We start from the raw sequence: 14409 nt of genomic DNA, 5'->3' as shown, positions 1-14409 counted from the left end.
TCAGCCTCCACCAATGAGGAAGCGGGCTCTGTCACCATGGCCCCGCCCACCGCTCTTCCACCAAGATCGGTTGATAGGACAACGGACTACTCACGCTCTCCCCCCCCCCGCCCCGCCCTTCGCGTAGCGCGTGCGGCGCTTCTCTACAAAACGGAAAAAGCAATGCGCTTGCGCGTCGTCTTCCCACCTTATTCACTCCGCCTCCGCTGGACGCGCCTGCGCATAACGAAAGCTGCAGGACGCCAACTACGCCTGCGCACAGTTCTGAGGGAGGCGGAAGTGCGCACGCGCACGGGCTCCAGTCAGCGGTTAGATGGATGGAGTCTTCACACCGGCGGTCGCTGCAGCACTTGCCGCGCTCCGACCCCGACCAGTCGCACCCCAGAGGCGAGTTTTGGGGAAACCACAAAAAGGAACTCCGGAGTCCTGAGCCTAGGCATGATGGGATTTGTGGTCTCGTTTTAAGTTCTGGTCGGAGGAGCATCATGGGAGTTGAAGTTTCAATCCGGGCCCCATTCACTCCCAAGCCAACCCTCGCCCATCCTCACCGCTGAGCATGATGGGAGCTGTAGTATTTTTCCCTGACGAAGATGCCCTTTGAGCTGCCAAAGTGCAGCTAGTTAGATATTGAGCTTTCTCCAGGGTGAGATATCCTGGGAGACGGGTTATAGGGTTGGATTTTGCTGCATCCCCTGGATCATTTTATTTAAAGAAAAAGAAAATTAGGCCACTTTTCAGCTGAGAAAACATCATTACAGAGAACAATACAAATAAGGTCCGTTTTTAAAATAGACTACACAAAAGGAAAATAAATCAAATGGGAGAAAGAAATAAGCAAACTCAGTTTCAGATTCTTAGTAACAAGTTTTACATGCAGCATGGGGCCAGTTGCAGGCACTCTATAAAAAGATTTAAGGCTGAGAATGTTATGGTTAGGATACCTGGTGAGTTTGTAGCAGAGACAGGATGCACGGCCAAAATAAATAAAATCAAAATTAATCCCTAATAACAGTGCATAAATTGGAAATTATGTAAGTGCCAGGTTAAAAGTTATTTGAATATTTTCACACACCCTGTTATTAAAATTAAGCAATACACACACACACACACAACGTGCACACACAATAGACTGCAAAATATATTTGAAACTGTCCCTTATAGAGCAAAAAGAATGAACCACATTTGTTTTATTGAACATATGGATGATACCTAATCTTACAAATCCTAGTACAGCCACACAGTGGTTATAAGTGAAAACAAAGTGAAAAGTCTAATAGCCACACTCCTCCTTCAATGTATCAAGTATGGCTTGTGCACATACTGCATGATAATGTGCATTCATTGCTAAATGCAGGCACCTTTGGGAGGTGCTGTACATGCCATATATTTTATTTTATTAAATTTATATACTGCACTTCATCTGAATATCATGTCATCCCCATGTCATCTCTTGTCACATGCTATTTGCCGATTGATCTAAGGCACATAATGCAGGAACAGTTGCAATCCGTTTTGTGACGAGAACTTGCTTCTCAATCTTGCTACCTGTATGTGTACACAGAGAGAGCACTTTCTCAGATTCACCTCCAGTTGGGAGAGTGACAAGATGAGCAATTCACCCCAGAAAGCAATTGACTGAGAGAGGGAGAGAAGAGGCCTCATGGGTCTGACGGTGTGTGTGTGTGTGTGTGTGTGTGTGTGTGTGTGTGTAGGAATCCAACCTCCCCAGTTTAGAGTGTGGGCTGTGCCTCTTGCATAGCCACTTTCTCATAATTAAAAAGATCCTCCCCTTCCTACACTGCTGGGGGCTGAACTAGATGGCCCTTTTGGTCCCTTCCAATTCTATTATTCTTGCGTTTTTGCTTGTCTGAAAAGAAAATCAAAAAGGATGAACCTGGTTTAACAGTAACTTTATTTATTTGTTTATCGCATTTATATCCCACCTTTTTCTCTAAGGAGCTCAAAGTGGTGTACATGGTTCTCCCACTCCTCATTTAATGCCCACAACAACCCCATGAGGTAGGTTGGGCCGAGAGGCAGTGAGTGACTGGCCCAAGATCACCCCAGGGATGATGTTCTCCCATGGTCACCCATGCAATGTTTTGTGCAGTGCCGATGCACACCTACCACCCAGCTTTGCATTTAGCCAAGGTGCTGTATTGGACTTCTCCATCTTTTTATACCTGGGAGAAGAGGAAGAGTGGCTGGTCAGCAGTTGGTAGAGTTTGCAACTCCTCACAAACACATTCCCAGTCTTGCCCAGAATGTAAAAACAGAGCACAATGAGGGACAGTCACTGATTGTTGTTATTATTGATATTATTATCTTTATAAAGTAATTAAACTCTAATAGAATTACAACAATACAAGAAACCAACTGATTAAAACACAGATCATAAAAACAGCACCGCCCTATCAAAAGCAATTTCCTTTAAAAAATAGTCCGTTTCCCAAAGCCTTTCGGAATACAGTAAAATACTTCACCTGCAGGCAGAAGGACAGCAAGGAGAGAGGGAGTCTGGCTTCTTTAGGGAGGGAGTTCCAAAGCCTGGGAGCAGCCACCAAGAAGGCCCCTCTGACTGAGGAGGAGGAGGTGTCCCCTTTCGCCAGGATGCAGCGGGACTTGTTGTGACAAGCTCAAAAGGCCTACCTAGGGTTTGTCTTCTGAGGTTTGAAGTGGCTGCCAGCCCAGGAAAGCGAGTGCACCCTGTTGAGTATGCTCTAATCTATCATTTTTTTCCAACCGCAGCAGTATGAAACCAGAAAGACACCGGAAGACCATCTTGGCCTTAAATAAGAAACATAAGGCTCTCCCTCCAGTCCATATGAAAGGGGAGTTGCTTTCCAGTCTTGGACCTCCTTTTCTTTAACCCTCCCCAACCTGGAAACTCTTGCTTGTGATACAAATAACTATTTTCTTCCTCTCTTCCTGTTTCAGGTAAGAGTTCCAGTCCCGTTCGGATGGAGCCAGATGTCAACCCCCAGGATGAGAAGCAGCATCGGAAAAGTAGGTTAGACCCACATCAGACTTTCCCCTTCTCCAGCTAACGTTTTAAACCAGGGATAGGGATTTTTTTTCCAGCCCGGGGGCCACATTCCCTACTGGATAAACTTGTGGGAGTCACATATCCCCGGTGGGCAAGGCCAGAAGCCAAAAAGCAGGCAGGGCATCTACTGTGACTCTTATCTTTCGTACAACCACACAAAAGTTAGAGGTCCGTAAAAACACCCCTCTCTTTCACCCAAGTGAGCAAGATATATTATCACAGTCAGAGGCACCAACTTGCCTACGCTCTTAAGGGGGCCAACATTGCCCAATGTGCGGCATCAAGCAATGTGCTGCAATACCTCCGTGTGCAATACCCCCAGCTGCACCCCTCAGTCTTTGTGCTCTACACACAAGTACATGTACACACACGCACACACTGGGGTAAAGAGACTTGGCAACCCTGTATTAGCACTTGCTGTTTGGGTAACTGCAGTACCACTAGGGCTGCCATGCTTTTGGGGAAATGGGAACCCTAAGTACCACTTCCTGACCATCAGCAGGGGAGGTGATGCTACAGCCCAGGAAAGAGCAGCCCAAAGTTCCCTCCTGTGGCAAGCTGCAACATTGGTGCCAGAAGTGAGCTGCATGGCCCCTCTACAGTCTCAGTTTGAGACCCTTTAGTATCTTATGGATGTCACTTATACCATGTACCTCTTAAGTTGTGTTGGCAGCCATGGCACCAGTCCTAAATTCCCTGCATTCTTATGTGCCTTATGGTGAGAAAAACGTGGTGGCTACACCCGAGGCAATGGTGGCCACAACAAGCCATAGAGAAAGCTAATGAGGTGGAGGTAGAATAAGTTCTGCAGATTTATTAAAAGTCCCAGAGCTGAGTTTGGAGGGTCAGATAAAAGTACTTAGCAACTTTTCTCCCTAGACGAAAGAGACAGCAAAAGTATGGACTCTATATTTACAGAGGAATAAAATGAATATGTACTAAATAAAAAGAGCAACCCATTCACCCCCAAAAAGATCCATAATAACTATAATTTTATATTTTTCAGGTACACCAAGAAGATCTTCACAAGTCCCACGTAAGTGTTTTTATTTAGATATCTTTGCCGGGGGTGTGTGTGTGACCCAGCCAAACTCAGTCACTTTCATCTAGGTTTCCAGTGATTTGGGTTTTTTCAGTCAACCACTTATTGCTGCATCTTTTAACAGCAGTTTGAGATGCAAGGATTAACAGTGAAGCTTTTCCTGGTACACAGATAAAAGCAATTGCTCTCTTGTTGCAATCTGCTGCTTTTATTGGTAATGGTACAGCAGCAGGAGCAGTTTAAAAGTTATTATTAATTTATTATATCTAAATACTGTCCTTCATGTGAAGATCTCAGGGCGTTTCACAGCATAAATATACAGAATAAAACCAAAGTACATATTAAAAACAACAAAACCAAAGAACAACCCCCACCCTCCCTCAAACTCATTTAAAACGACAAAGACAATCAGCCAAAGGCCTGTCTGAAAGTTGATGCTGAAATCAGCTGCCACCCATTCAGTTCCTCTTTCTGTCTGTGATATCAGCATCTTAAGTACTTTCCCTGTTTTCCCTAACACAGGAGGGAATGTATTTTCCAAGATAATGCCCGCTACTCATAATAAATTACGCTTCTTGCACAAAACAATTTTTATATCCAAATGCAAATGCCTGCAAATTTAATCGCTTAATCAAATTTCAGCGACTAACCCAACTCATACGATTAATAAACTAAGATGACTTTTAACGATGTGAGAGTTGATCCCAGGATTCTAGAGATCTTGGCCGTGCAACCTGACCCACTCTTTCTCTCTCAACAGGAGAAGACTTTGATGGTCCTCCACCTCCTTCTTTTAAGCCTCTGTGTCCGGCCAAGCCCTCCCCCAGTTTCCTGGAACTCCCGTCAACTCAGTGGAGGCCCAGCCCAGCCCTGCCATATAGCCAGACAGCTCGGATCGGGAAGGGAAAGAGACATTTCTGTAAGTTAGGGGAACCCTCTCATGCTTTATATGCATGTGGGCCATCATCTTAGAGTAGCCCCATGGCCAAAAAAGTGGACACCAATTTGTGCAAACATTGCATACACATCTTTATATGTAGAGATGCATATAATATTTGTATGCCTGCTTCGTCTGCTTTGAGTGACTCACTGATCCCTCCCTTCCCCTCTAGGGTTCTTTATCTTGTTCCCTATCCCCCGCTTTTTAAGTTTTTATTAAAATGGAATCAAAAGTACAAACAAACAAAAACATAAGCAAGTTTACAAAATATAGGAGCGCTACACAGGTTGTCTTTTCCAAATACAGTCTAACCTTGGAAACCAAACACCTTGGCTCCCTCTCTTTACAGAAAATGTGGATGATTCAGCCAACCTCTGCCTGTTCCCTTCCCTCCTCCTCTCTCTCCCCAGCCCCTGAACATCAGCCCCAGGAGTGTTTTGGCCTGCTGGAGTGCATGCACAACAACATCCAGACACAGACGCAGATCGCACAGGCACAGCTCTCCCTCCTCGAAGACATGCGAGAGTCCATGAACATCCTCCTCGCCAGGCAGGAAAAGCAAAACCAGGAGCGCCTGGGGCAGTCAGATCAACGCACCACGAAGAGCTCTGCCTCCTCTCCCAACCCCACCAGCTAGCAGCCTTGGCACGTGCCCTCCTGTCTAACTCAAAGCTCTCAGTCTCCCTAGAGCCACGGTAGCAAACCTCATGTCCTCCAGATATTTTGGGTGACAATTCCCATCACGTTGGCTGGGGTGGATGGGCATTGTGGTCAAACACATCTGGAGGGCTGTCAGGTAGGTAAAAGCTACCCTAGAGCAACTGTGTACCTATTCCTACCACACACTGCGACAATATACGATTTCCGTAGACTAGCAATGCTTGTAAAATTTGATTTCTTTTTCTGCGCTGGCTGGCAGTATTATGTGGTGTGGGAAGAGACAGTGATTTGAAATAAACATGGTTGTTATAAACATGGTTCTGCAGTGTGATCTTTTCAGGAAAGGTTCATGATGAGTAAGACAAGCCAGGCCAGCCTGCTTGCCTAATGGAATTTTAAAAAACAAAAACATTTTGCGCTAAATAAAAAGTGGCAGCTAGGAATGAGGGTGTTCTTTGGGTTAAAGCAGGGTTGGGGAACTGGCTATCTGCCCCACCTCCTGCAGGCCAAATTTGACAGGTAGGTGGGGCAAGCCACCTGTCCATCACCTGATGTCACAGTGACATCAGGCAACCCCTTTTTTGCCCATTTGCAAAGTGCTGTGGGTGAAGTTTTCCACAGGGCTTTGCCAGTGCTGCCAATCAGATGCACGGTGTGAAATCTTGAATTGGTTGTCATACATCATACTGGGTGGGTGTGGAAAAATGAGTTCAGTGAGCAATGAAATGCAAAATAGGCAGAGGAACTGGTGATTTATCTGAACACAAAATAGTTACAGTGACCAGTTGGATAGTTAACTGTCCAAATGAACAGTTCTCGAAACGAAGAGAGGTAAAAAGTGGAGTCCCCCCCCCCAAGGATTGGTATTGAGTCCTGTGTTTTTTAACTTGTTCATAAACAATCTAGAGTTAGGACTTAGTAGTGAAGTGGCAAAGTTTGCTGATGATACTAGATTTTTTTAGTGTTGTTAAAAAGATTGCAAAGAGCACCGAAAGGACTTCTCTAAACTGAGTGAATGGGAAGGAAAATGGCAAATTCAATGCAATGTAAACAAGTGTGTAGTGATGCATGTGGGGGCAAAAAAATATTAATTTCTCATGGGGGCTGAACTGGTGGTGGCAGAAAGGAGTAACACCTTGGAGCCTTAATGGATAGCTCAATGAAAATGTCAACCCAGAGTGTAGAATGCATGAAAAAGGAAAATTCCATGCTAGGGATCATTAGAGGAATTGAAAATAAAATTGCCACTATCAAAATGTTGTTATACATATCTAAGACCACATTTGGAATACTGTTCTGGTCACCTCCTCTCAAAATGGATATTGTAGACTTGGAAAAGGTTCAGAATAGGGTCACAAGAAGGATGGAGGAAAGATTGCAGCATTTGGGAATGGCTAGTTTAGGGAAAAGGAAAGAAACAGGTGGCATGATAGAAGCTTATAAAACTATGCAAGGACTCTATGGGCCACTGTTCTGATCTAGCAGGGCTCTCCTAATGATCTTTCCTGTTTTTTGCATATTCTAACACCAAAACATAGCTGTCAACCTTCCCTTTTTTGCTGGAAATTCCCTTATTAAGCACCGTTTCCATAGACTGTCCCCGGGACAGGTGAGGCTGCTGATCCCTTATTTTCGAGGCTGCTGATCCCTTATTTTCAAATCTGAAAGTTGACAGCTATGCACCAAAATAACCTGAGAGCAGGTGGTAAATGCAGGATCAGGTGCCGGTCTCTAGCAGCCACAAGAGAGGAGGTTTGCCGTTGTGCTCGGGACCTTCCTGTGGGAACCTCTCTGGTTCACCTGGGAGAACAGGATGCAGAACCAAATGGGCCACTGGCATCCTCCAGCTTGTCTCCACATAGGTTCTTAAGCAGGGCTGAGGACTACATTTCCCAGCGAGCTCAGCGGCAACGCGAGGAAGGTACGTAATGCGCGCGCGCGCGAAAGAGAGAGGCGGGGTTCCGGCCGCGGGGAGTGCTGACTCTCCCTTCCGTTCTGCTGGCAGCTGCAGGAGCCGAGGTGGGCGAGCGCAGAGGGGGAGGGCAGGTGGTCTTGGCAGGCAAAACCGGGTTTGGGGGTCTGATTGGAGGACAGCTTTGGATGAGAAAAGGAGGAAAGGGGTTTCTAGTTGGGGAAATGCAGGTTGATGGGAGGAGGGGGGTCTATTCTGCCAGGGAAAAAGGAGGGCGATTGGAACTGGGTGCTGGGTGCAAGGAGGCTTGGCAGAGAAAGTTTTATTCATTCATTGACAGCAGTTGTGTCCCATCTTCTTTCCTCCAGGAAGCTCGAGGTGGTGCACGTGGGTCCGCCCCCCCCCCCCGTTTTATCCCCCCAACAACCCTTTGAGGTTGGTTAGGCTGAGAGGACAGTGAGCCCCCCCCCCGCAAGCAGTTTTATGGCCAAGTGGAGGTTTTGAACCCTGGTCTCCTAAATCCTAGTCCATATTTAATCCCCACCACAACCGTGTTAGGTCGGTTAGGCTGAGAGGCAGGGACTAAGCTCAGAGTCATCCCCTTAGTGAGCTTCCTGGCCGAGTGGGGATTCGAACTCTGGTCTCTCTCGGGTCGAACACTCTGCTACACAATATTGTCTCTCTTCATGGACTGAGATTCTGGAGAGCTGCTGGCAGTCAGAATGACCACTTGGCGAGATGAACTACTGCTATTACTACTACTGTTTATTGCGTTTTTATCCCACCTTTTGCTCTGTGGTGTTCAAGGTGGCGCACACCGTTATCTCTCTCCTAATTTAATCTCCACAACAATCCTGTGCGGTAGGCTAGGCTGAGAGGGATGTTGACTGGCCCAAGGTCAACTTCATGATGGCCAAGAGGGTATTTGAACCCTGGTCTGTCTCAGACTGATGCTCTAATCACTACATCACACTCACTGTTGATGGAATCTTATTATGGGGCAATTTCTGAGCAATTGGGGAAGGGTCCTGACAGAAAAAAAAGAGAACAGGATTACAGGAGAGAAAAAAATCAGGGTATTTGGCATTCAGTTGAGGGGATCTCAACTATAGGATAAGCCTGTGGTGTTGGATTACAGAAGCAGCATTATATGGACAAAGTTAATAAATAAAATTCACTTTGCCCAGCATTCTCTTCTGTGGCTCAGCAGTTTCCAAACATTTCCTCCCATGGGCCAGATTAAAATTGCCAAGGGTCGTGGCAAACCACGTAAATCAGCTTTCTGCCTGTTGTAGCAATTGTAATTCACTGTGCTAAGATTTTGTATGGTTCTTAATTGTATTTTTACCGATTTATTTTAAGTCACCTGTTTCACTTTGGGGGCATGGCCACATTTCATTCATGTTTGAGCATGGATGCTCAAAGATCATTTATCATGGATTAGGGCTATACACTCTTTAGCCATCCCAAAACCATATTTGTTTAGAGGCAAAGTAGGGGTTCTAATCTCTGTTTAGTAAGATGGCAGTGTTTTAATTGGTGAATCAGTTAGGCTAACCGATTAAAACAAAATTTCAATTTGATTAATTTGGCAGCAGGTTTTTTAAAATAAACACACATTTAATTGCTGTGCTGATACTGTTTCCCTACCTCACATTTTAACAGATTCACTTTTTCTCTACCAAATGATATTCTTCTTCAGGTGCAACTACAAATCCATCCTCTTCTCCATTCCAGATGAAGCTGTTGATTCTTGCCGTGCTGGTTGCCACCTCCTCAGTCTACTGTGAGGAAGGGGCCAGGCTCTTGGCCTCCAAGTCCCTATTGAACAGATATGCCGTCGAGGGCCGGGATCTCACTTTGCAGTACAACATCTACAATGTTGGCTCTAGGTAAATCCCTCTTAGGAAAGGCTGATGGTATCTTAATGCTCTTTCCATGGAGATGCCTTTGAAAAGCTGCAGCTGGTGCAGAATGCTGTGACCAGACTGCAGACTGGAGCGGGTTGCAGGAAGCAAGTTATTGTCTTGTCACTGACTACTAGTCTGTTTCCAGGGTTATAACCTATAAAGCCCTCTAGGGCTTTGGCCCAGGCCATCTCCCTATATGAACCTTGGGAGTGCACCTTCAATGTCAGGTGCATGGCTGGTGGTGACCCAAGAGAGAGGCTTCTGTGTGGCTGCTCCCAGATTGTGTAATTCCATCTCAAGAAAGGTTAGACTGGTTTCCTTTTTGTTATCCTTTGGCCGGCAGGCTAAAGGCTAAAGACCTTCCTGTTCAGTCGGACCTTTGGAAACTAAGGCACAGACAATGCTGACCACTGGGCTGCTATCAGGGCAAACTGTACTTTTAACTGCTGGTTCTAAATGTGTTTTGTTGTATTTTTAATTATTGTTTTTAGTTTGTCTTTATTACATTGTATTTTGTAACATTTTTTTTAATGTTGGAAGCTGTCTTGAATTCCAATTTGGGAGAAAAATTGAGTACAAATGCATTAAATCATCATCAATATTTCTCTACCATCTTATAACTTTTTTAAAAAAGTTACTTTCAATTTTTTTAAAATACTGGTAATCATTAAGGTTACTTGGCTAATCAAAAATTAAGCCACTGTCAGCTGCATATTGATGGCACCCTAGCCCTTATCTCCAGGTGCCTCCTGCCATTGGACCATGATGTAGGTGTTAAAGAATAGCATTTGGGAATAAGATGGATTGCTGTGGCACCTACACACCAGACTTCAGGGACCTACCCTCTGGGAAGGGCAGGACACCCTTTCCATCTCACAATACAAATCATCTGCCAGGGTGATCAAGGTAGTTTTAGTTCCAAACTCAAGTTGGAAGCCAGATTGGAAGGGATCTAGGTAAGGGTCCCACCACCCCACACACCCTGCCTTCAAATGGTGTCTTGTTCCTAATACTGATATCCCAATCCTTTTATCTGCTGGCGTGAAGTGCTGCCTTAGAGGTGGAGTTGTCGGACGACTCGTTTCCTCCTGAAGACTTCGGCATTGTTTCTGGGATGCTCAATGTCAAGTGGGACAGGATCGCACCGTATCCTTTTTTTTGCACAGAGTGTGGCAGGTGTGTGTGTGTGTGTGTGTGTGTGTGTGTAGGGGTGACAGTGGCTCTTTTTAGATTCTTTAGAGTCGTAAGAACAGTAGAGCAGCCTGCTGGATCAGACTAATGACCCATTAATCAAACTCAATAGTTTTAATTGGATTTGGAATAAATGTGCAGTTAAATGTTACTGTGTTGAGTTTTGTTGTGTTGTTACCTTTCTTACTGGGTTGTGCAAACCGCTATTCTGAATGCAGGTAACTCACAACTTAAATCACCTTTAACTTGTGTGCATTCAGCTTTATGCATTTGACAAAAATAAGAAGGGGGCAGGCATCTGCGGGGGGACGACGACGACGACTTTGTCATTTCCACCCACCATTGCACTCAGGTGTTTGGGCTAGATGGAACTTTGACTTTCTTGTGTTATCACTGGAACGCAACCGCTGCATAATTTGAGTCGCCTATAATGCTTTTTCTAGGATAGAGTAGGGACATTGGGAAGAAGTTTATGGAACTATTGGGGCAGGGCCCCCCAAAACGTTTGGGTTTAGATCTTAAGCCTCAACAAGCCCTTGGGATTGTCCCTTATTTATCTTGAAGCACTGAGCAAGCATTCAGTGTTACACGCATGAGCAGTAAGACCCAAACCACCCCCTGGTCTCTTCTCCCGAAAACCCCCTCTCTTTCCTTTCTGCTCCCGCGACACAGTCTGCTTCCTTAGCCACTGTTGCTCAGCGCCAGCAACGTGTCCCACACGGTGGTCCTGAGACCCCTGAAAGCCGGCTACTTCAACTTCACCTCGGCCACCATCACCTACCTGGCGCAGGAGGGGGCCCAGGTGGTGGTAAGTAGCAAGCGCCTTGGGTGGAGCCTGGGGTCTGCGGGGGCCCACAGGCTTTGGCTCGGCTCACAAACAAAGGCATTCTTTGTACTTACCACTGACCCCTGCCTTTCTTGAGTCCTATGACTTGTGCTGGGAAATTTCGGGAGGGGGTATGTGATGGGAATTATAGTCCAAAAGCAGCTAGAGACCCAAGTCTGGGAAACCCTGGGTTAGAATTTTGTGGTGGTTGTTTAACAAGGAGACCTCGCATGACCGCAAGCACCATGGCCCTTCAGGGGAAAAGGTGGGGTTAAATAAATATATAATAAGAATAATAACACACACAAACCCCCTCAATTTTCTTTCTTTTCAGGTGGGCTTCACCAGCGCTCCAGGGCAAGGGGGGATCCTCGCCCAGCGAGAATTTGACCGGAGGTTTTCGCCACACTTTGTAAGTAAATAAAGCAGTGCTGTCAACCTGCTCCAATACAGCACTGGGGGCATTAAAAACATAAGAGCCTGATGGATCAACCCAATGGCTCATTTAGTCCACATCCTGATCTCACAGTGGCCAACCAGGCGCCCAAGTGGGAAACTTGTAAGCAGGACCGGAGCACAAGGGCACTTCCTCCTCCTGTGGCTTCCAGCAGCTTCCATTCAGAAGCATTGCTGCCTCTGACGGTGGTGGCAGAGCATAGCCTTTATGGCTAGCAGCCATTAAGAACAGGTAGGTAGCCGTGTTGGTCTGCCGCAGTCAAAACAAAATAAAAAAAATCCTTCCAGTATCACCCTAGAGACCAACTAAGTTTGTTAGTGGTATCAGCTTTCGTGTGCATGCACACTTCAGAAGTATATACTTCCGGGTTTCACCGCATGCGCAGAAGCGCTCAATCACATTGCACGCATGTGCAGAAAGGCGCCTCCAGTTACGAAGTTTTCGGGATGCTGCCGGGCCTCCGGAACGGATCCTGTTCGTAACCGGAGGTACCACTGTATTATTTGTGTTTGTTATATTACCACTATGCTTGTGTTTTGGAACACTATAATAGAAGCCTCACAGTCACTGCTTTTGACTAGCACAGTGGTTCCCAGACTTTTTCAGGCCACCATCCCCTTGGTTCCATAAACTAATCCCCAGTGTCCACTACTCTACTCTATAAAAAGCATTATTCAGAATACAGTGGTACCTCAGGTTAAGTACGTAATTCGTTCCGGAGGTCCGTTCTTAACCTGAAACTGTTCTTAACCTGAAGCACCACTTTAGCTAATGGGGCCTCCAGCTGCAGCCTTGCTGACGGAGCACGATTTCTGTTCTCATCCTGAAGCAAAGTTCTTAACCTGAAGCACTATTTCTGGGTTAGCAGAGTCTGTAACCTGAAGCGTATGTAACCCGAGGTACCACTGTAGTGGTGTTCACAACCCACTAAGGAAGATGTGTTACTAACAGCTAGTTGCACATCTGTTCAAAATCTAGTTTAAACTATTTAGTTTAATGACCTCAACAGAGTTGATGAACTTGATCATGTGATGCCAGCTTTTCAAAGTCTGATAGCCATTTACACCTCCAGCTGTCCCCCCCTTTACCTCTGTAATCCCACTGCTTCCCAGGGGGTGCTTCCTCCCCCCACCCTTTGGAAACCACTGAACTAGCACAATGAACTTTTTGAATTGAAACGACTAATCATTTTCCCTTTACCTCCTTTTCTTTTATAAAGCTGGATTGGGCAGCCTTTGGGGTCATGACGCTCCCCTCCATCGGCATCCCTCTGCTCCTCTGGTACTCGAGCAAAAGGAAGTACGACACCCCCAAGAGCAAGAAGAACTGAGTTGCGCCAGGTGGATTGTGTTCCCCTCTGCGGTTCTAGGGGTACTCGGGAGCGACAGCAGAGCAGCCAGTGTTTCCAAACAAATTGGGGTGTTGCTCTTCAAGAAACAGCTGCCGTAAAAAGAAAAACCAACCCATCCGTGAATTAAAACAGGCCCCATATTTTCTGCCAGCCCTCCTAGCCATTCTGCTGAGGGATCCGTCCAGCCTCAGTGACGGAGGTTCCACCCCTCTTCCTTCTCCACGTCAAATCTGCTCTTCTTGGCCACAGGAGGGCACTGGAAGGAAGGGGAAATATCAGAGCCCTAAGCGTGAAGAATTAGATAATCTGTCAGAGAAATCTGTTGTGCCTCAGAATGGTGTGCGCGTGTGTTTTTTTATCATGGAAAATAAAACACAAACTTTGAATCTGCTATGATTTCTTTTCCCTTAGCACAAAAGCAGGCATTCTCCTACCTCTGGTGCCAGTGCCAGTGAGAAGGGAGGAGTTGTCGTTCAAAACATCTGTAGGGCACCAGATGGGTGGAAAGGCATTGGCACCATCATGTTTTGAAATGGGGGCACTGAACAGATACAAATGGCACTGTTTGGCCTGCGTCAGGTTCTGTAAAATATGTGCAGGCCCAGTCCAAAAGGATATTACTGCATTTTTTCATGTATAAGACGACCCCAATTTTTTTGAACCCAAAACTCAGAAATGAAGAAGGCCCTGGATGCACTTTTACTCACAGTGCTCCGTTGGTGCCCTTAACCTTGCACAGTTTGCAGTGGCTGGCACCCGTGTGTGCAAGCACGAGAAAGAGCGGCACATGCAGCTGGTGGGGGTGCGGGGAGGAGAAGAAGGAGGCAACACTTGTCTGGTGGCGGAAGCAGCCACGGGAAGATCAAGGAAATACCGTATTTTTCTGGTATTTAGCAAAAACATTGTCTTATACACGGAAAAATAAGGTATTTAAATTATAAGGTTGCTAACAAATTTAAAAGGAATGAAAAACAATACTTATTTTTAAGTGCCTTAAAGCTGTGAGTCTCCAATCTTTTCAGAGCAGGATCCTACCATTTTCCTAAATCAGCATTTTAGGACCCACTTCTCAAT

General features: G+C 45.9%; 2 protein-coding genes across 11 annotated transcripts; both read left to right on the top strand.

Moving 5' to 3' along the window:
• The first annotated feature begins 9 nt into the window (after positions 1-9).
• TSACC (TSSK6 activating cochaperone) lies at positions 10-6001 on the top strand. Of its 7 annotated transcripts, XM_077919960.1 has the most exons (6): positions 200-387; positions 2749-2832; positions 2939-3006; positions 4053-4082; positions 4849-5007; positions 5439-6001. In XM_077919960.1, exons 1-6 carry the CDS (start codon positions 314-316, stop codon positions 5663-5665), a joined length of 642 nt encoding a protein of 213 aa, XP_077776086.1. In that variant the 5' UTR covers positions 200-313; the 3' UTR covers positions 5666-6001. The 7 variants fall into 7 exon arrangements, with proteins under 7 accessions (XP_077776083.1, XP_077776084.1, XP_077776087.1 ...); XM_077919957.1 differs by lacking the exon at positions 2749-2832 and having other exon boundaries at positions 10-387; positions 2938-3006; positions 5378-6001; XM_077919958.1 differs by lacking the exon at positions 2749-2832 and having other exon boundaries at positions 10-387; positions 2938-3010.
• A 1639-nt stretch (positions 6002-7640) lies between these two features.
• SSR2 (signal sequence receptor subunit 2) lies at positions 7641-13721 on the top strand. 4 transcript variants are annotated; one of them, XM_028710394.2, is made up of 6 exons: positions 7641-7707; positions 9338-9492; positions 10558-10656; positions 11401-11509; positions 11862-11939; positions 13204-13721. In XM_028710394.2, exons 2-6 carry the CDS (start codon positions 9338-9340, stop codon positions 13312-13314), a joined length of 552 nt encoding a protein of 183 aa, XP_028566227.2. In that variant the 5' UTR covers positions 7641-7707; the 3' UTR covers positions 13315-13721. The 4 variants fall into 4 exon arrangements, with proteins under 4 accessions (XP_028566227.2, XP_028566226.2, XP_077776193.1 ...); XM_028710393.2 differs by having other exon boundaries at positions 7647-7707; positions 9303-9492; XM_077920067.1 differs by lacking the exon at positions 7641-7707 and adding an exon at positions 7820-7987.
• Positions 13722-14409: the final 688 nt, after the last annotated feature.

This window comes from Podarcis muralis, chromosome 16 (genome assembly GCF_964188315.1).
Source record: "Podarcis muralis chromosome 16, rPodMur119.hap1.1, whole genome shotgun sequence".
Classification (NCBI taxonomy): Eukaryota; Metazoa; Chordata; class Lepidosauria; order Squamata; family Lacertidae; genus Podarcis; species Podarcis muralis.
This window is presented reverse-complemented; position numbering and strand designations above follow the sequence as displayed.